The sequence below is a fragment of the Nerophis lumbriciformis genome, linkage group LG18 (assembly GCF_033978685.3).
Source record: "Nerophis lumbriciformis linkage group LG18, RoL_Nlum_v2.1, whole genome shotgun sequence".
In the NCBI taxonomy this organism is placed as follows: Eukaryota; Metazoa; Chordata; class Actinopteri; order Syngnathiformes; family Syngnathidae; genus Nerophis; species Nerophis lumbriciformis.
The window spans coordinates 31,904,738-31,928,192 of NC_084565.2; the positions used below are offsets into that span (position 1 = coordinate 31,904,738).

At 42.4% G+C, this 23,455-nt stretch overlaps 1 protein-coding gene across 1 annotated transcript in view; it reads right to left on the reverse strand.

Moving 5' to 3' along the window:
* The window catches only part of scfd2 (sec1 family domain containing 2), a 371,555-nt gene that overhangs the window by 322,945 nt on the left and 25,155 nt on the right, over positions 1–23,455 (reverse strand). Inside the window, exon 4 of the mRNA XM_061978092.1 lies at positions 537–664. Coding sequence (XP_061834076.1) covers positions 537–664 — 128 coding nt within the window. The remainder of the gene's footprint in view (positions 1–536; positions 665–23,455) is intronic.

Genomic DNA, 23,455 nt, shown 5'->3' on the forward strand with positions numbered 1-23,455 from the left:
GTTACCAGACACTTTTTACCTCACAGATTACAGGAGCTAAGGGACCAAAATGTCCCTCCCCTTTTTTTCCAGATGTTAACATTCACACTAACCCTAAATGTGTGTGTGTGTTCGTGTGTGTTAAATGAGTGAGGCAATGTGAGTCATAGGGTTGCATGAAGGTGAACGTGCACGAGGGGACTCATAGACTTGCTTATGTGTGTGTGAAGACTTTATTTTTACGTGCCAACACATATTTCTATCCCTCGCGTCAGCCTCCATTGCTTCATTAAGAAACAACAAAAAGTTTGCAAAAGCATGTGTGTGCCCGTGTGTATGTGTTTATGTGTCATAGTTTGAACATGTGGTTCAGATTTCCTGCGCGGCTGCATTGACAAACACAGATCAAAAGTAAAAAGGGTTTGATTTCCAGGAGGTGGCGCTATGGAGCTGTGATAAATAAAAGCTGCAATCCCTTAGTTTGTGTTGTCAATGCATATGTATTTACTTGTGTATATTTGCCGTGTTCTTTGTGTTTTGCCAGTACAGATTCGTACCCATGCTCATCTTGATGGGAAGCTCCTCCTTGCTGGCGGCTTCCACTAGTTGGCGCCGCACCTCCATCACTGCTTCCTTGTGCTTACTGGTGAGCATGGCCTCCCAAAGTAAACGAGCTGCAGGCGACCTGGTACAGGAAAAAAACAGTGAAAATTCAGCAATGTAAATATGGGGGGGGGGGGGGGGGGGGGGTAACGGATACTGGTCTGATATCAGCCAAAAAAGTAACGGATTGTATCGACTTACTGTACGTCTGAAATCTCCGATATTAGCGCTGCGATACAAGCAGTCTTGCCGCGCGTTTACTTGTGCAAAACTGGACAGCCACTTAACCATACTTGCCAACCCTCCCGAATTTTCTGGGAGACTCCCGAAATTCAGCGCCTCTCCCGAAAACCTCCCGGGACAAATATTCTCCCGAAAATCTCCCGATTTTCAGCCGGAGCTGGAGGCCACGCCCCCTTTAGCTCCATGCGGACCTGAGTGAGGACAGCCTTTTCTTTCTGACAACAGGGTGACAAGAACTAAATCATCCAGACTAGAGATACATTGTATTATTATGTTTATCTTACCTAAAAATAAATATATTTATTAATTAAAAAAAAAAAAAAAAAACATTTTTTACTATATTTTGCTAAAAACATCAAAATTAATTGTATTTTTATTTGTATTTTTTCTGACTCCTTATTACATCCAGCCATAGAATTATACATGAAAATAAACATATTTGAAATCATTAATTTTAAATGATCATAATTATTCATTTAAAATGACCATATTTAATTATTAAAATATTTGCTTGTTTATCAACAACTTTAGCATTTTATTCATTACATTTTGAAGCTCTCAGAAGCCAAGTTATGTTATATTCCTTAATATTTATTTATGCAAGTTTGAAGTATCAATTATCTAAACACAGTTTTGTTTGCATATTTTCAGGATATATATATATATATATATATATATATATATACACACACAGAGGTGGGTAGTAACACGCTACATTTACTCCGTTACATCTACTTGAGTAACTTTTGGGATAAATTGTACTTCTAAGAGTAGTTTTAATGCAACTTACTTTTACTTTTACTTGAGTATGTTTATAGAGAAGAAACGCTACTTTTACTCCGCTACTTTTACTCCGCTACTTTTATCTACATTCAGCTCGCTACTCGCTACTAATTTTTATCGATCTGTTAATGCACGCTTTGTTTGTTTTGGTCTGTCAGACAGACCTTCAAAGTGCCTGCCTTACTGGTGACGTTTCACTCCGTTCCACCAATAAAATGCAGTCACTGGTGACGTTTGACTCCGTTCCACCAATCAGATGCAGTCACTGGTGACGTTGGACCAATCAAACAGAGCCAGGCGGTCACATGACCTGACTTAAAAAAGTTGAAAAACTTATTGGGGTGTTACCATTTAGTGGTCAATTGTACGGAATAAGTACTGTACTGTGCAATCTACTAATACAAGTTTCAATCAATCAATCAAAAGTGTGAAGGAAAAAAGACACTTTTTTATTTCAAACGTACATCCCGTCACAAGCCTAAAGACTGACTGCACAGTTCCTGTCTTCACAATAAAAGTGCCGCTCCATCGCGCCTGCGCTTTCAAAATAAGAGTCTCCGAAAGCCAGCGCAAACAAGCTAGCAAGCTACGGAATTTGCCGCCAATGTATTTCTTGTAAAGTGTGTGAAAACGAATATGGAAGCTGGACAAATAAGATACCAAAAACCAACCACTTTCATGTGGTATTAGACGGAAAGGAGGAACTTTTTTTCTCCTCCATTTGAAAACGTGGACGTTAAGCACTGCTGTCTGATTACAATCAATGCAAGTCATCAGAATCAGGTAACACACCAACTTATATTCTTGTCAACATGAAAGAAAGGAATCTATATGTGTTAAACATGCATGTATATTCATTAAAACACCTTTAACATGTAAACAAAAACGGCAAAATAAATAAATATAAATGATATACTGTATATATCAATGTATGTGTATATATATATATATATATATATATATATATATATATATATATATATATATATATATGATATGTGTGTGTATGTTACTCATCAGTTACTCAGTACTTGAGTAGTTTTTTCACAACATACTTTTTACTTTTACTCAAGTAAATATTTGGGTGACTACTCATTACTTTTACTTGAGTAATAAATCTCTAAAGTAACAGTACTCTTACTTGAGTACAATTTCTGGCTACTCTACCCACCTCTGTATATATATATATATATATGTATGAAATACTTGACATGGTGAATTCTAGTTGTCAATATACTCCTCCCTTCTTAACCACGCCCCCAACCACGCCCTGCCCCACCCCCGACCACGCCCCCACCCCCCACCTCCCGAAATCGGAGGTCTCAAGGTTGGGAAGTATGCACTTAACATCAAAACGTCCTCCAATAAACACACAAGTTTGGTATTTTCTTGTATTTCAGTGAAGTAATTTACAAAAGATAAACATGGTAGACTACATAGGCTACTCGGAGCAAGCAGCTACACAACAGCTAAGCATACAATAGCACACAAGCTAGACATTCATATAAGAGTTAAGTCTTAATTGAACAATGCTGCAGTCTAAAACACAAAAATTATCAGTACAAACAAGTATTAAAATATTATAGTTGCATATTATTGACAAGCACAAAGTAACCAAGGCAGATTTGTAATAGAAAGTATTCAGTAAAAAAAAATGTGTCTGCATCGTTCAACTTACTGCACCATGGGCTTCAATTAGTTAAATATTGTGGCCACTCGGTGTCATCAAATACCACTCCACTTCAACCTAAAGACAGCGCAAGTCCATTCCAGATGATTATCAGTAGAGTTGTCCGATTATATCGGACTGCCGATATTATCGGCCGATAAATGCTCTAAAATGTAATATCGGAAATTATCGGTATCGGTTTAAAAAAGTAAAATGTATGACTTTTTAAAACGCAGCTGTGTACACGGACGTAGAGAGAAGTACAGAGCGCCAATAAACCTTGAAGGCACTGCCTTTGCGTGCCGGCCCAATCACATAATATCTACGGCTTTTCACACACACAAGTGAATGCAAGTCATACTTGGTCAACAGCCATACAGGTCACACTGAGGGTGGCCGTATAAACAACTTTAACACTGTTACAAATATGCGCCACACTGTGAACCCACACCAAATACGAATGACAAACACATTTCGGGAGAACATCCGCACCGTAACACAACATAAAACACAACAGAACAAATACCCAGAACCCCTTGCAGTACTAACTCTTCTGGGACGCTACAATATACACCCCCCGCTACCCCTTACCCCCCCCCCCCCCCCCCCCCCACCCCAACCCCGCCCACCTCATGCTCTCCCAGGGAAAGCATGTCCCAAATTCCAAGCTGCTGTTTTGAGGCATGTTAAAAAAAATGCACTTTGTGACTTCAATAATAAATATGGCAGTGCCATGTTGGCATTTTTCTCCATAACTTGAGTTGATTTATTTTGGAAAACCTTGTTACATTGTTTAATGCATCCAGCGGGGCATCACAACAAAATTAGGCATAATAATGTGTTAATTTCACGACTGCATATATCGGTATCGGTTGATATCGGAATTGGTAATTAAGAGTTGGACAATATCTGCAAAAAAGCCATTAATCGGACATCTCTAATTATTAGGTTAGTGTTTTTTATAGCTACAGTTGTTCTTTTTGAGTAAGTTCCCTTGATCGAGCCTTTTCTAAAATCACACAATATAAAATTATAAAATAATGTAAAAGTATCAATCAATCAACCAATCAAAGTTTACTTATATAGCCCTTATTCACAGATGTCTCAAAGGGCTGCACAAGCTACAACGACATCATCTGCTCAGATCCCACATGACATTGTGTTAATATCCTATCAAAATCGGTATTGGCCTCGTAAATATTGCGACATATATTAGGTGTTGACATAAGGCACCGACTGATTCACAAGACAGAAGGAGAACACCGTTATCAAAGAGACCTCAAGCAATTGGTGTTGTTTTATTGTTGTGTTAGCTTTTTTTGCCCCTTGTTATACTCCATCTACTTGGTACTGCTTGGTCAAACAGTGCTAAAGTATTTTACATGAATGAACAAAAATATAATGTTTATGTCTTTAAAAAAGAATACATGCAGTTCCAACTAATGCTCATGGCTTATAAAAAACTTGCCACAGACAAATTAAACATTGTTTACAGTTTTATTTTAATACGCATTTTGTAACATATATATTTTCAAAGGTTACAAATCAATCAATCAATCAATGTTTATTTATATAGCCCTAAATCACAAGTGTCTCAAAGGGCTGCACAAGCCACAACGACATCCTCGGTACAAAGCCCACATAAGGGCAAGGAAAAACTCACCACAACACCAAATTGTGCGTACTAGGGGTGTGAATCTTTAGGCACCAACCGATTTAATTCAATTCCAATTCCTGGAATGACTGTTACGGCGTGGTCGCATGTTAATGGAGACGGAACTCCGGAGACAGCGTGCAGGTAAGACACTTATTTCCATCCATCCATCCATCCATCTTCTTCCGCTTATCCGAGGTCGGGTCGCGGGGGCAGCAGCTTAAGCAGGGAAGCCCAGACTTCCCTCTCCCCAGCCACTTCGTCCAGCTCTTCCTGTGGGACCCCGAGGCGTTCCCAGGCCAGCCGGGAGACATAGTCTTCCCAACGTGTCCTGGGTCTTCCCCGCGGCCTCCTACCGGTGGGACGTGCCCTAAACACCTCCCTAGGGAGGCGTTCGGGTGGCATCCTGACCAGATGCCCGAACCACCTCATCTAGCTCCTCTCGATGTGGAGGAGCAGCGGCTTTACTTTGAGCTCCTCCCGGATGGCAGAGCTTCTCACCCTATCTCTAAGGGAGAGCCCCGCCACCCGGCGGAGGAAACTCATTTCGGCCGCTTGTACCCGTGATCTTGTCCTTTCGGTCATAACCCAAAGCTCATGACCATAGGTGAGGATGGGAACGTAGATCGACCGGTAAATTGAGAGCTTTGCCTTCCGGCTCAGCTCCTTCTTCACCACAACGGATCGATACAGCGTCCGCATTACTGAAGACGCCGCACCGATCCGCCTGTCGATCTCACGATCCACTCTTCCCCCACTCGTGAACAAGACTCCGAGGTACTTGAACTCCTCCACTTGGGGCAAGATCTCCTCCCCAACCCGGAGATGGCACTCCACCCTTTTCCGGGCGAGAACCATGGACTCGGACTTGGAGGTGCTGATTCTCATCCCAGTCGCTTCACACTCAGCTGCGAACCGATCCAGTGAGAGCTGAAGATCCTGGCCAGATGAAGCCATCAGGACCAAATCATCTGCAAAAAGCAGAGACCTAATCCTGCAGCCACCAAAACAGATCCCCTCAACGCCTTGACTGCGCCTAGAATTCTGTCCATAAAAGTTATGAACAGAATCGGTGACAAAGGGCAGCCTTGGCGGAGTCCAACCCTCACTGGAAACGTGTCCGACTTACTACCGGCAATGCGGACCAAGCTCTGGCACTGATCATACAGGGAGCGGACTGCCACAAGCCGACAGTCCGATACCCCGTACTCTCTGAGCACTCCCCACAGGACTTCCCGAGGGACACGGTCGAATGCCTTCTCCAAGTCCACAAAACACATGTAGACTGGTTGGGCAAACTCCCATGCACCCTCAAGGACCCTGCCGAGAGTATAGAGCTGGTCCACAGTTCCACGACCAGGACGAAAACCACACTGTTCCTCCTGAATCCGAGGTTCGACTATCCGGCGTAACCTCCTCTCCAGTGCACCTGAATAGACCTTACCGGGAAGGCTGAGGAGTGTGATCCCACGATAGTTAGAACACACCCTCCGGTTCCCCTTCTTAAAGAGAGGAACCACCACCCCGGTCTGCCAATCCAGAGGTACCGCCCCCGATGTCCACGCGATGCTGCAGAGTCTTGTCAACCAAGACAGCCCCACAGCATCCAGAGCCTTAAGGAACTCCGGGCGGATCTCATCTACCCCCGGGGCCTTGCCACCGAGGAGCTTTTTTAACTACCTCAGCAACCTCAGCCCCAGAAATAGGAGAGCCCACCACAGACTCCCCAGGCACTGCTTCCTCATAGGAAGATGTGTTGGTGGGATTGAGGAGGTCTTCGAAGTATTCCCTCCACCGATTAACAACATCCGCAGTCGAGGTCAGCAGAACACCATCCTCACCATACACGGTGTTGATAGTGCACTGCTTCCCCTTCCTGAGGCGGCGGATGGTGGACCAGAATTGCTTCGAAGCCGTCCGGAAGTCGTTTTCCATGGCCTCACCGAACTCCTCCCATGTCCGAGTTTTTGCCTCTGCGACCGCTGAAGCCGCACACCGCTTGGCCTGTCGGTACTTGTCCGCTGCCTCAGGAGTCCTATGAGCCAAAAGAACCCGATAGGACTCCTTCTTCAGCTTGACGGCATCCCTCACCGCCGGTGTCCACCAACGGGTTCTAGGATTACCGCCACGACAAGCACCAACTACCTTGCGGCCACAGCTCCAATCAGCCGCCTCGACAATAGAGGCGCGGAACATGGTCCATTCGGACTCAATGTCCAGCACCTCCCTCGTGACATGTTCAAAGTTCTTCCGGAGGTGGGAATTGAAACTCTCTCTGACAGGAGACTCTGCCAGACGTTCCCAGCAAACCCTCACAATGCGTTTGGGCCTGCCAGGTCTGTCCGGCATCCTCCCCCACCATCGCAGCCAACTCACCACCAGGTGGTGATCGGTGGAAAGCTCCGCCCCTCTCTTCACCCGAGTGTCCAAAACATGAGGCCGCAAATCCGATGACACAACTACAAAGTCGATCATGGAACTGCGGCCTAGGGTGTCCTGGTGCCAAGTGCACATATGGACACCCTTATGTTTGAACATGGTGTTTGTTATTGACAATCTGTGACGAGCACAAAAGTCCAATAACAAAACACCACTCGGATTCAGATCCGGGCGGCCATTCTTCCCAATCACGCCTCTCCAGGTTTCACTGTCGCTGCAAACATGAGCATTGAAGTCTCCCAGTAGAACGAGGGAATCACCCGGGGGCGCACTCTCAAGTACTCCCTCGAGTGAATCCAAAAAGGGTGGGTACTCTGAGCTGCGGTTTGGCGCATAAGCGCAAACCACAGTCAGGACCCGTTCCCCCACCCGAAGGCGGAGAGAAGCTACCCTCTCGTCCACCGGGTTGAACTCCAATGTGCAGGCTCTGAGCCGGGGGGAAACAAGAATTGCCACCCCAGCCCGTCGCCTCTCACTGCCGGCAACGCCAGAGTGAAAGAGAGTCCAGCCCCTCTCGAGAGAACTGGTTCCAGAGCCCTTGCTGTGCGTCGAAGTGAGTCCGACTATATCTAGCCGGAACTTCTCCACCTCGCGCACTAGCTCAGGCTCCTTCCCCCCCAGCGAGGTGACGTTCCACGTTCCACGTCCCAAGAGCTAGCTTCTGTAGCCGAGGATCGGACCGCCAAGTGCCCTGCCTTCGGCTGCCGCCCAGCTCACATCGCACCCGACCTCTATGACCCCTGCTATGGGTGGTGAGCCCATTGGAGGGGGGACCCACGTTGCCTCTTCGGGCTGACCCACGTCAGCCCGAAGAGGCAACTTATTTATTTACTATAAATCAGTCGGGCAGGAAAACCAAAATATAGGAAGCGTGCCGATAGCACGGGAAGCTATGGTAAGCTAAAGGAAAAACTTAGCATGGAACGAGGAAGCAAGACATTAACGTAACACGTTGCATGAAGCAAACAAGACAGCCAGATTGAGCGTGGCGAAAAGCAGGAATAAATAGCTCTCTGAATAGTGCCCGGGACCAGGTGAGCGTCCCGAGCACTAATCAGAGGCAGGTGAAAATAATCAGCACCCATGGCAACCAAGAAAACACAAACCGAGGGGTGCTGAAACAGAACTAAGGGAGTCTTTGACTAAACAAAACATGATCCAGGCAACGGATCATGACAGTGCTGATTCGATTTAGAATCGATTCTTGATAAATGTTAGAAGAGTGCCTTCTGGTTACATAGAAATGGCCTCAAACGTCTTTTATAAAATGTATTCTTATTAAAAAAAAAAACATTTTCATTATTAATATTTGTATTTATTTAAAACAAATTATGAATCGATTTAGAATCGGGATGAGTACCGCATTTTTCGGAGTACAAGTCGCACCTGCCGAAAATGCATAATAAAGAAGGGAAAAAACATATATAAGTCGCATTTTTGGGGGAAATTTATTTGATAAAACCCAACACCAAGAATAGACATTTGAAAGGCAATTTAAAATAAATAAAGAATAGTGAACAACAGGCTGAATAAATGTACGTTATATGAGGCATAAATAACCAACTGAGAACGTGCCTGGTATGTTAACGTAACATATTATGGAAAGAGTCATTCAAAAAACTATAACATATAGAACATGCTATACGTTTACCAAACAATCTGTCACTCCTAATCGCTAAATCCCATGAAATCTCGTACGCAGGGGCGCCGCTAGGGATTTTGGGCCCCATGAAAAGAATCTTTACAGGGCCCCCAACACAGTGTCATTATTTTTTCTGTATTATAATTTCATCATCATTAAAGTTAAAGTACCAATGATTGTCACACACACACTAGGTGTGGTGAAATTTGTCCTCTGCATTTGACCCATCCCCTTGTTCACCCCCTGGGAGGTGAGGGGAGCAGTGGGGAGCAGTGGGCAGCAGCGGTGCCGCGCCCGGGAATAATTTTTGGTCATTTAACCCCCAATTCCAACCCTTGATGCTGAGTGCCAAGCAGGGAGGTAATGGGTCCCATTTTTATAGTCTTTGGTATGACTCACAACCTACCGATCTCAGGGCGGACACTCTAACCACTGGGCCACTGAGTAGGTAGGGCCTCTCTGGGCCCCCCTCCATCATGGGCCACTAGAATCCGTCTCCTTTACCCCCCCTTTTCGGCGCCCCTGCTCGTACGTCTAGTCTCTTACGTGAATGAGCTAAATAATATTATTTGATATTTTACGGTACTGTGTTAATAATTTCACACATAAGTCGCTCCTGAGTATAAGTCACACCCCCGGCCAAACTATGAAAAAAACTGCAACTTATAATCCGAAAAATACGGTAAGAATCGCGATTCAGATGTGAAGCGATTTTTTGTGTGCACCCCGAGCGCATCCAGTTCAGTTTGTGACATTATGGTAACTGTTGTAGTATTGCACGCTAGAAATGTGACTTTAGTGTTGACAATGCAATGTAAAAAGCATGTAGAGAAATGCACGCCGTTTGTGTCATTTGTTTAAAGGTCATCTCGAACGCAACACTGCCATGTGTTTAGTTTATCGTATTTAAGTCATTATTGTAATACTCTGATGTCACACTACATGCAGGTACTGTACGCTCATGCAGCAACATCACCCACACAAGAGTTCTGTGGACGAGACTGAATCTTGTCTTGCTGATACTCCGCCAGATGACCAGAAAGTGTCGACTCCCCTTTGGGATCCCCCACAGGAAAAAGTCGATATGAACAATTGACTCAACATTTGGAATGCTCTCAATCTACGCTAACCGTCTATGTTTTAGCTCGCCTGCTGAGAAAAGCTGCTCTTGATAGCATCTCAAGCCCTGGTCTCCTTATCTCCTTGGTTACGAAACGCAATGACCCACCTCGCTAATGGGACGCTTAGCGCAGAACACGTGCGTGAAACCGTGTCCATCTGAAAAATGCATAGAATATTATTTGCTAAAATGTTACTTGTGCAGCATTTTGTGATTTCATAAGTAAGCAGACAGTATTTCATAATCGCAGTATTCCGTAAACACATACAGCATTTGGCTGCAGGCAGTCTTGGCTAGTGATAGTGCCAAGGAGAAGCCAGAGCTTGAAAACCTTAAAGTCCTCTTTCTGGGAACCGTTTGCTGACTATTACGCTGTATATTAGTTGATATTTGTTTGTTTTCTTGTGTGTATCTTAAATTTGAGATCATTGTCCAGGGTGAACCCCGCCTTCTGCCCGAGTGCAGCTGGGCTAGACTCCAGCTTTGCCTTCCAGCTCAGCTCCTTCTTCACCACGACGGACCAATGTAGGGTCCGCATCACTGGAGGAGTTCAAGTTCCTCTGAGTCTTGTTCACGAGTGAGGGAAGAGTGGAGCGTGAGCTCGGAATATATATATATATATATATATATATATATATACATATATATATATATATATATACATACATACATATATATATATATATATATATATATATATATATATATATACAGCCCGATCAAATTTTTTTAACCTAATGCGGTCCCTGACTCAAAAAGTTTGGGGATCCCTGATCTAGACCACAAAGAAGTGTTTTAAATTTACAAAACCCAAAACCAGTGAAATTGGCACATTGTGTAAATCGTAAATAAAGACAGAATACAATGATTTGCAAATCCTTTTCAACTTATATTCAATTGAATAGACTGCAAAGACAAGATATTTAATGTTCGAACTGAGAAACAAAATTTTTTTTTGGCAACACATTGCAAAAAAGTTGGCAAAGGGCCATTTTTACCACTGTGTTACATGGCCTTTCCTTTTAACAACACTCAGTAAACGTTTGGGAACTTTTTTCAGGTGGAATTATTTCCCATTCTTGCTTGATGTACAGCTTAAGTTGTTCAACAGTCCGGGGTCTCCGTTGTGGTATTTTAGGCTTCATAATGCGCCACACATTTTCAATGGTAGACAGGTCTGGACTACAGGCAGGCCAGTCTAGTACCCGCACTCTTTTACTATGAAGCCACACTGTTGTAACACGTGTCTTGGCATTGTCTTGCTGATATATATAACGTTGCTTGGATGGCAACATATGTTGCTCCAAAACTTGTATGTACCTTTCAGCATTAATGGTGCCTTCACAGATGTGTAAGTTACCCATGTCTTGGGCACTAATACACCCCTATTCCATCACAGATGCTGGCTTTTGAACTTTGTGCCTATAACAATCCGGATGGTTCTTGTCCTCTGTTCCCGAGGACACGACGTCCACAGTTTCCAAAAACAATTTGAAATGTGGACTCGTCAGACCACAGAACACTTTTCCACTTTGCATCAGTCCTTCTTGGATGAGCTCGGGCCCAGCGAAGCCGGGGGCATTTCTGGGTGTTGTTGATAAATGGCTTTGGCTTTCGCTTTGCATAGTATAGTTTTAACTTGCACTTACAGATGGAGCGATGAACTGTAGTTAATGACAGTGGTTTTCTGAAGTGTTCCTGAGGCCATGTTGTGATCTCCTTTACACACTGGTGTCGGTTTTTGATGCAGTACCGCCTGAGAGATCGAAGGTCCGTAATATTTTCGTTTACGTGCAGTGATTTCTCCAGATTCTCTGAACCCTTTGATGATATTATGGACCGTAGATGGTGAAATCCATAAATTCCTTGCAATAGCTGGTTGAGAAATGTTGTTCTTAAACTGTACGACAATTTGCTCACGCATTTGTTCACAAAGTTGTGACCCTCGCCTCATCCTTGTTTGTGAATGACTGAGCATTTCATGGAAGCTGTTTTTATACCCAATCATGGCATCCACCTGTTCCCAATTAGCCTGTTCACCTGTGGGATGTTCCAAATAAGTGTTTGATGAGCATTCCTCAATTTTCTAAGTCTTTTTTGCCACGTGTGCCAGTTTTTTTTTTTTAAACATGTTGCAGGCATCAAATTCTAAATGAGCTAATATTTGCAAACAATAACACATTTTTCCAGTTCGAACATTAAATATCTTGTCTTTGCATTCTATTTAATTGAATATAGGTTGAAAAGGATTTGCAAATCATTGTATTTAGTTTTTATTTACAATTTACAGAAGGTGCCAACTTCACTGGTTTGGGGGTTTGTAAATTAAAATTGTCATGAGTACATTTTAAGCCAGAGGTCTTCAACACGGGGTCTGTAAACCCCTATGGGGTCGGCAGAGGTACTGCAGTGGGGTCGTGACATTTTTGGTTGATCAGACTTTTCAAAACTATATTTCTTCATATTAACACCGTTTCGGGGTCCTTGGCCTGGAAAACGTTGAAGACCTCCCGCTTTAAGCTGTTTAAACAAAAGCTGAGCAACTCTATGTTTTGCATTTTGATCTCGAACCATCATACTTGCCAACCCTCCCGGATTTTCTGGGAGACTCCCGAAAACCTCCCGGGACAAATTTTCTGCCGAAAATCTCCCGAAATTCAGGGAGACGTACGGTACGTCCTCCACCATATAAAAAAGCGTACCTGCCCAATCACGTTATAACTGTAGAATGATGGAGGGCGAGTTCTTGGTTTCTTATGTGGGTTTATTGTTAGGCAGTTTCATTAACGTCCTCCCAGCGCGGCAACAACACACAACAACAGCAGTCACTTTTTTTTTTACCGTAAAGCAGTTCGTCTGCCGTAAACAGCAATGTTGTGACACTCTTAAACAGGACAATACTGCCATCTAGTGCATTTGATGAAAGCACTTTTGTGCGTGCCACACATCAATGCATCATCAGAGAGGGTGTTCAGCATGGTTCGAAAAATAGTGACAGAGAATAGAACAAGGATGGACAATTCAACCCTTAACTCAACAATGAGTAGATGAGTGTTATGTGTGTGTATACGTGTAAATAAATGAACACTGAAATTCAAGTATTTATATATATATTTATATATATATATAATAATAAAAAAAAATATATATAAAAAAATATATACATATATATATATATATATATATATATATATATATATATATATATATATATATATATATATATATATATATATATATATATATATATATAAGAAATACTTGACGTTCAGTGAATTCTAGCTATATATATATGAAATACTTGACTTGGTGAATTCTAGCTGTAAATATACTCCTCCCCTTTTAGCCACGCCCCCCAACCACGCCCCCGCCCCACCCCGACCACGCCCACCCCCACCTCCCGAAATCGGAGGTCTCAAGGTTGGCAAGTATGCGAACCATACCGAACAGTGATCATAAAAGAGAGTACCATGATTATCAGATACCGTTACTCTTTAGGTGTGTTATGACAAAGATGCTTTGTGGTTTCTTTGTCTCTTCTGTGCCAGATGTATTTAAAGTGTGAATAAATTGAAGGACCCAACAGCCAAAAAAGAGAACCAAGAGTGACACACAGTCTCATTAAAACCTGACTTGTAGTGACAATAATACTCCAAACAGTTCTCCTCTTTGATTTTGCTCAGCACTCAAGGCCACTGACAGTTTGTTGGTCGGGGAATAAACAAAACTGAAATATACCGAGATGGCGGCGACAGAAGAGGGAAAAAAGAGCAGAGAAGTGCGAGGGAGCTTGTTGACAAATCTGCTGCCTTCTCTCTCTTTTTTTTTTTTTTTTCGTCTTCCTTTGTGCTTTCTAACTGCTGCCATGTGTTTAATATCACATGTAATCAGTTCCAGACCTGGCTGGACGAGGGGAGGGAGTGGGGTCTCGCGTCGGGACAACCGCCATCACTACACTTGAGCCAGACGACAACAACAAAAAAAACGGCAAACACGACACAACCCGCAAACAAGCGAGGGTAAATGTTGTTGTAAACGAAACAGGAATATAAATCTCCTATTTCCCAACAGTGCGCCAAACTTGCGGGGAATTCCAGACGTTAGTCCAGACGGATGACACAATTTCAATTTTGGAGAAAAAAAATTTTTGTGGGGGGAACATTTCCCACTGCGCTCGAGTGCAAATCATGAAGTAACTTCCCGCATACTTGTCATGCTTGAAACGCTACGCAAACGCGTGTTTATATACCTGTACATCTTAACATGTTTGCAAACAACCAACTGAGCGTGTGTGTTCCCAGAAGACCGAAAGAGGTCCGAGTGGTGGATGAGATATGGTTCTAATTTGGTGCGCACACACATCTTCCCCTTGACGCCTGCCCTGCTGGGCCATTTGGTCAAAACGGGGCAGAGTTTTCAACTGAGGTCAGTAATTCTACTACTTCAAATTTGGGAGGGGGTGATCACAGTAGTACCATACACTGCCTAAAGGGGGCACTCTTGCACTTGTACATCAACAGTGCACATCCTGCAGTCTCCCATGCGTGAGTCCAATATGTTGTGACGCCGTTCTGAAAAGGTAGCTAAACATCAAGTAGGGTATAACAGTCAGAGGAATGGAGCGTACATATTTAAGGCATGAAATAGCACCGACTGTCTCCGAGCATTAATGTGTGAAGGGTGAAAAGTTAGGGTGGTGGGCTGGGGGGGGGCTGTGTTCCTGGAAGTGTGTGAGGAGGCAAAAAAGAATGTAAGCGTGTGTGTGTGTGTGTGTGTGTTCCCTGAAGCTAGATGACTTTTTCCCCATTGAACAGGGATGTCAAACTCATTTTAGATCGGGGGCCACATGGACAAAAATCTATAACATGGCACAATAACTTAAAAATAAAGACAACTTCAGGTTGTTTTTTTTGTTTAAAAATAGAATAAGCACATTCTGAAAATGTACAAATCATAATGTTGTTGGTTTTTTTTCACACTTACATGTTGCGGTTAATAGGGATGTCCCGATCCAGGTGGCGAAAACTGTTTTCTCTGTCGTGTCCGTGTGTCGAAAATTGTTATGCGCTTATTTTTTTATTTGATTTTGTGCGTGGCATGGATTTGCTATGCGCAGAGGACGCTTAAACAGTGCGCAATTGCACAGGCGCGCACCTTAGAGGGAGCGTTGCTCGCACGGCTGCGCTAGCATCACAGCTAACGTTAGCCATGCTGCTACCTCTCTGCTCGGGGAGGACGTATACGTATGTGACGTATGTCGTGACAGTATGTGACGTGTGTCGTGACAGAATGTGACGTGTGTCGTGACAGTATGTGACGTGTGTAAGAAGGTGCACTTGCTGTCTGTGAGAGGGAGACACAGGAAAGAGTGAGAAGAGCCTGTCGTGTAATGCCAGCAGCTAAAAGCAACTGCGTGAGAATCCACAGACCTGTGGATGTGTTGAAGGTGTGCTGGAAAATGCGGAACGGAAATTACGGAGCAGCAGAAAAGTGGAATGTATTATTTAAATCGGTGCGTTGGAAAACACGGACCGGAGTTTTTTTTTAAACTGGATCTGGATCCGCATTTTCCCATGCCTTGCCGATACGCAATTTTTGGCAAATATCGGCAGCCGATCCGATCCAAATATCGGATCGGGACATCCCTAGCGGTTAATAGTATTCTACCTTTATTTGTGGTTATTTATACTTTCTGAATAAATGATGTGATAATGTTCATCAGTCAACTCATTGGTGTTAATGTTCAATCTATCAAGATAAAAAAATAATATCAAAATCTAATACTGGATGTTATTTATGTAGTTTGCTAATTTTCCTCAACTGGTGCACTAACATCATGTGGTTTATTTTTTTTTTTACATATGTAGCATAATCAACAAAGATACAAATAATTGCTATTGGGACATCTAGTGGACACATTCAAAACAGCAGTTTCTTTCATTCTAAAATTTTGGCGCTTGCATACATACATACATACATACATACATACATACAGTTTATCCGACAATACAGTGACGACAGTGAACAGTGCGCAGGTATATCAGTTAGTTATGAGATCACACATTACACTCCCATATTGCACTATCCCAATATATTATTGCATCCGGTTATTACAGTAGTTTTCTGTTGTTGAGTGCTTTGATTGCCAGTGGGACAAAGGAAACTTTGTATGTTGCTGTTCTGTACTATTTATTTACCATTTGGCATCAACACAATTTCACTATGAAGTATGTGGTGTGGGACACGGGTGATTTTAAGACCCTGCTTCCTCACGGTCTTGTTGAATATTTCTTGAAGGGAACAAGAGGTGTGCATGCCAATTATCTTACCAGCCTTGTTGATAAGGTTTTGAAGTTGGGTTTTGAGTTTGACAGACAGATTTCCAAACCACATGGAGAAGCCAATACGGATGACAGATTCACTGTTTGCCTTATAAAACAACATCATGATATTGCTTGCCACACCGTTGACCCCTGAGCCTCCTTAGAAAGTGCAGGCGCTGGTTAATACAGGAGCTAAAGATCTCATGTTGCTCATTTGGTTTGAAGGCGAAATATTCCCACACTTGTTTTCCTTTTGCAATCTTCTTTTTTCCTCCTATTTTTTGTTGTTGTCCTTTGCAGTGCTTCTCACTCTGTCCGTGCATCCTGTGTGTGTAAGCTAGCGCTCCCGCCTCCGCCCACCGAGACAAAGATTGTGGATGATTGACCTTTTAATTCTACTTTTGAGTAAACAAGCTCAGTTGCTGGAACCTTCTTGTACTGAGACAAGAAAACCAAACACACACACAGACATGGCAATTTATCCATAACGGCAGAGTTATCGAGTTCATTTTCATTTATCGTTCGATTCATTGATTTATTGTCCATTGGCCAAGGCCTATGGGTGTATGTATCTATCCTCTTGACGCACTAGCCTGATAAGTTGATACCATGACTCAGAGCTAAAACAACATCAGGGATGCAATACAAACACATTTTAATTTGCCTGCTCGCCTCTAAACATTATCAGAATGATGTTTTGCCGAAGGTTTCTGCTAACCTGACTCTCGCCAGATCCTTGTAGTTCGCTGAGCTCCACACAAGGATCTGGGACTTCTCAATAGGAGATGTATTTCAGAAGGCAGGGCCTTGTAAAAAAAAAAAAAATCACTGTATGTGATTGGATAAACCACTTGTCCGTTATCTTGAATGACGCGCTAATTCAACCACCCGCATCGAAATCAACCCGTGACGCTGATGAGAGCGACGCTGGGACATCCAAAACAGAACAGCCTAGGGATCGGCCGCCGATATTTGTCAAAAAATGCGTATCGGCAAGGCATGGGAAAATGCCGATCCAGATCCAGTTTAAAAAAAACTCCGGTCCGTGTTTTCCAACGCACCGATTTAAATAATACATTCCACTTTTCTGCTGCTCCCTAATTTCCGTTCCGCATTTTCCAGCACACCTTCAACACATCCACAGGTCTGTGGATTCTCACGCAGTTGCTTTTAGCTGCTGGCATTACACGACAGGCTCTTCTCACTCTTTCCTGTGTCTCCCTCTTACAGACAGCGAGCGCACCTTCTTACACACGTCACATACTGTCACGTCATACGTCACATACTGTCACGTCATACGTCACGTCATACGTCACATACGTATACGCCCTCTCCCAGCAGAGAGCGAGGTAGCAGCATGGCTAACGTTAGCTGTGATGCTAGCGCAGCCGCTAAGGTGCGCGCCTGCTCAAGCGTCCTCCGCGCACGGCAATTATATGCCACGCACAAAATCAAATAAAAAAATAAGCGCATAACAATTTTCGACACACGGACACGACAGAGAAAACAGTTTTCGTCATCATTGTTCAAATATTGTAACGTCTGTCGAGACGCTTATCTCCATTCGGTGCCACACGTCCACACCATCAAAAATGCCGAGGCAAACATTTCCACATCAACACCGTATGAAAAAAATAGTGATTTTTTTTGTTGTGATTTCCCTCTCTGCATGAAAGTTTAAAAGTAGCATATATTAATGCAGTATGAAGAAGAATGTTTTAATGTAGACACATAGAATCATCATACTGCTGTGATTATATGCATCAAGTGTTCATTCAAGGCTAAGGCAAAAAGGCCTTAAAATATCGCAATATTAAAAAAAAGGCCATATCGCCCAGCCCTAGTTCAATGATGCCATTTCTGTTTGTCATGTATAATTTTGTCTATTTTGTGTTTATCCTTGAATAAACAGGTCAGTTTCTTGTTACCAACCATTGTGTATTATTCAAACTCCCCTAATTCAGCTGGCTAGTTGTTATCAAGAGTACTAAAACCCTTTTCAACATGATTCTGACAACTAAGTAGGCTAAATAACTTTAAACCTTAATACATGCTCGGATAGGCCAGTATCGGTCAGTATCGGTATCGGATCGGAAGTGCAAAAACAATATCGGTATCGGATCGGAAGTGCAAAAACCTGGATCGGGACATCCCTAGAACAGCCGACATATTGGATAACGACAGAGCGAAAAGTTAGAGAACTTTTACTGAAACAACGCAGCAATGTCGTTTGTGCAAAGAAAACATGTCAGCACACGACTCAGTCGCTTCGGCGCTATGTCACATCAATGAAATCCCGCCCGGCGATCCTGATTGGTTCATTATTTTTTGCTATCTTGAAGGAGTTTGCATTGCCTTCAAGCCCAGATCCTTGTGTGGAGCTCAGCGAACTACAAGCATCTGGTGAGAGTCAGGTTAGGTTTCTGCAGCAACACAATTAAATTTGTGTTTTTTTCTTCTTTGTTGGAGAAAAAGAACAGGGTCCAATAAAAAGTGGAGGAGGTGAAACAAACAGAACCACAGACCATGTGTTTGTCTGAGTGCTATCCAAAGACAACACTGTGTTTCATTTAGTTATGACTTATCTGTTGGTGACAGCTGGGAAAATTCAGACCAAAGCTCTTAAATGTTTGACTTTTTTGTGGGGCAGGGGGTTGAGTGAGTCAGCACCTGTACGCGCGTCCTGAGCGCACTTTAATGTAACTTTAATGCCGTCACGTCACACTCTGTGGAGCAAATGCGGTCCAACATAGATAAAGGACGAGGATCCAAACGATGTTCCGGTCCAAATGTTTGTCCAACAGATGTGACGCACTGGAACTGACACAAGCGTGTTGTTGTGATAGAGCCCAGAAGACAGAGCCTGCTTCCTTTAAGCATCCGTGCGCTTCGGGCGGGATGTGATACGGGTGGGGGGGTGGGGGGGACGAGAGGCAGCACCACGGCTTGGAGTGTGTGTCCTGGCAAGAGGGACAAATGACCCAGCAGATTTATTAGCAGAGGAGGGAGAGCCCGAAGCAGGAAGTGAGGAGAGGAAGGGAGGCTACGAATTAAACAATTTTGCATTTGCCAGCTGTTAGTCAACGAAGGGAGCCAATTAAAACAAGATTGATGTTGATGTTGTCAAGTTGAGAGTGCCAAACAGAGTAAGTGACAATGACCACCTTTCCATGCACTAAATGAGTCTGATTTCTCAAATAATTTGGCTCAAAATAAGCATTCTACAACCTACGGAAACACAATTTACCATTACCTTAATCTGATCGTGTTCATCTTTTGAAAAATCAGATTTACACACCTACATTATGGGATTGAAATCCGTTACAGTGCCTGATGGGTGATATGCAAAACACTCTCTCCACACTTCCTCATGTTTGGCACATTTTAGCTGCTTGATTTTTTTGATTGATTACAAAACTACAAGGTAGGAGTTGAACTTTCATATACTCTTAATATTCAATGTTGTATCGTTTATACATCATTTTGCATTGTCGTCAGGGTCTGAGGTAGGGGTGTTGTTAAAAATGAACCGTATTTTCCGGACTATAAGGCGCACTTAAAATATTTTTTTTCTCAGAACTCGACAGTGCACCTAATAACCCGGTGCGCCTGATGTAGGGCTGGGCGATATTGCCTTTTTTTAATATCGCGATATTTTATGGCCATATCGCGATACACGATATATATCTCGATATTTTGCCTTAGCCTTGAATGAAAACTAGATGCATATAATCACAGCATTATGATGATTCTATGTGTCTACTTTAAAACATTCTTCTTCATACTGCATTAATATATGCTACTTTTAAACTTTCATGCAGAGAAGGAAATCACAACTAAAAAAATCACTATTTTTTTCATACGGTGTTGATCTGGAAATGTTTGCCTCGGCATTTTGATGGTGTGGACGTGTGGCACCGAACGATGTTGACGTGCGGAGTAAGCCCTCTTCCTTGTCTAGCGGGTGACTTTTCAAATGATGCTACATATTAGCAGTGTAGCCGAGTGTCCTGGGTTCGCCTATACAGTGTACTTATCTAATAAAATAATAAACGGGAGACATTAGAGCAGGTTCGGTTGCCACCGCTTCTTTAATGTCAACATCACACATCTCCTTCCACAACCACACACCCCCTACGTCACAGCCCTACAGCAACTCTGGAGGGACAAAACTCCTCCTCCTCACCTAACACACTCCGGTAACTTGGGACACCCTGAACTGTTTGTTACAGCAGTAATGCTACTTTTTATAGCAACGCTTTTGCCCCACACTTGACAAATTACGGTTGTCTGTTCGACATATTCCCACTTGAAGACAAACCACCGCCAGACGATGGACCCCCTGTTGTTTTTCTTGGGAATTAATTATTCCTTCATTTGTTACCAGATTTGCACCTTCTTTCTCTCGTATTACCGCTAGCATCACGTCATACGTATGTGACGTATGACGTGACAGTATGTGACGTGTGTAAGAAGGTGCGCTCGCTGTCTGTGAGAAGCAGAAACAGGAAAGAGTGAGGAGAGCCTGTAGTGTAATGCCAGCAGCTAAAAGCAACTGCGTGAGAACGTATACTTGATATCACGATATAGTCATTTTCTATACCGCACAGAGACAACCCCGCGATATATCGCGTATATCGATATATCGCCCAGCCCTAGCCTGATGTACGGAATAATTCTGGTTTTGCTCACCGACCTCGAAGCAATTTTATTTGGTACATGGTGTAATGATAAGTGTGACAAGTAGATGGCAGTCAAACATAAGAGATACGTGGTAAGAGGTATGATGGCAATATCAATATCAGTCAATGAAGGGAGCCAATTAAAACAAGATTGATGTTGATGTTGATGTTAAATGGAGAGTGCCAAAGAGGTTAAGTGACAATGACTACCTTACCATGCATTAGTCTGATTTCTCAAATAATTTGGCTCAAAATAAGCATTCTACAACCCATGGAAACACAATTTACCATTACCTCAATCTGATCGTGTTAGGCTTTTGAAAAATCAGATTTACACACCTCGATTATGGGATTGAAATCCGTTACAGTGCCTGATGGGTGATATGCAAAACACTCTCTCCACACTTCCTCATGTTTTGATTTTTCTGATTGATTACAAAACTTTAAAGAGGCCGTCAGGGACATAAACAAGGTAGGAGTCAAACTTTCACACACTCTTAATATTCAATGTTTTATGGTTTGTACTTAATTTTGCATTGTCGTCAGGGTCTGAGGTAGGGGGGTTGGTAAAAATAAAGTAGTTTAAGTTATGTGTTGTTTTTCAGTCTGTCATAGCTTGCTTTAATGAATGCAAATTGAAGCGTTTTTTTTGTACAAAAGATTGTTGCTACGTCACAATCAACACTCTGCTGCGTGGGGAAAAAAAGCGTTGCAATGTGTAGACTTGTCTGTGTGTGTATGTGTGCGTGCGCGCGCATCCACATAACAGCGTATTTGCGATTACCATAAAAAATGGCTTTACCGCAGTTTGTACTGCATTCTTACATGTTTGGCAAATTTCCCTTTTCAATTTGGTATTAAATTATTATGCAGACTTAATGCATTGTGATCACAGATTACGTGTAAAGCTGTGTAAACGTGATCACAGATCACTTTGAGATAACACACATAGTTGTAATAAATAATAATAATACAACTACTGAAGTTAGTGTTTGTGTGTATGTATTGTTTAATGGACCCTTCCTTTTGGTAAAGCAAGGGACCAAAAATGCAAAACATAAAACTGATTATCTTTTCTGGTATCAGATTTAATATTGAGCTAAAATAGGGCCAAAAGTTTTCTATTTGAAAAAGTAAACTTGGGAATTGAAAAAACAGGCTTTGATGTTGAATTTTGGAAAACACATCAGTGTATTCAAAACAAAAAAATAAGTGCACATTATTTTTTATCAGTTTGAATAGAGTTATGATTGACTCTGGTAATTATTTTGAATACATTTTCAGTTTTTGCATTCATATTTTTGGAGATTTCAGGGTTTTTTTCCAGATTCAAATCGTAAATTGTTTTTTTGAGGTCCAGATCTTTCTTTTTAAGATTCAAATCTTTTTTTAATTTTAGATTTAGACTTTAGCTTTGGGGTCGTGTCATCATCTGGGAGGAGGTGGAATCAAACCAACTTCAGGAGTCCGTTTTCGTGCATATCATTTTGCTGAATCGAGTGCCCGAACAACCGGTTTCTCAGTCCTTTTTATATTAAGTAAGGAAATTGCAAATACCCGCAAATTGATAAAGAAGGTGAGAAACACTGTTGAATTTTACAAGGAGACACTGAACGCAGTACTAATGGTCTCTAAGCCTCAAACTATATATATATTTATTAATATAAAATCTGTTTTTATAAAACAATGTGGGTGTCTGGAACAGATTAGTTGAATTGACCTCATTTTCTATGGGAAAAATTGCATATGTTCTTGTATAAGTTGTTTTAGGTCAGACATTTTGGAACAAAAATCAAGGTATGGTACCACTATAATACAAAAGTTATTTTAATGAAATGTCAACAATGCAGAAAAGTACAACAGTTATGACTTTAACAGTCTGAAATTAAACACCTGAACTGGAAAACAGTTGTTTTTTTCCTTAAGTGCATCATTTGTAGTTTTACCAGCATGGAGACCCATTCTCCAACTCTACTGAACAATGCCAGCACACTGTTTCAGTTTTATCCACTTTTCTTTGTCTGTTTACATATTTAATTGCAGGGGGAAGTGTTCCCAAACAAGAGATTGTATTGACGGAAGAGGGTATTCAAGCTTTGGCTCCTTGGCACTATTGCCAGCTATTCCCCCACTTAATTTGTTCCGTGTGGGACATTTGGGTTGCCTCAGAATAAATGTAATGTTACACCCCTCGTACAGCAGCCAAGGCAAAAAAAAAAAAAAAAAGGGCAATTTTGTTTCATCCCATTTTCTTGCAGGTACCAGAATTTCTATGTCGTCAAAACAGTTCCAAAATATGCATGCATAAAAACCTCCCT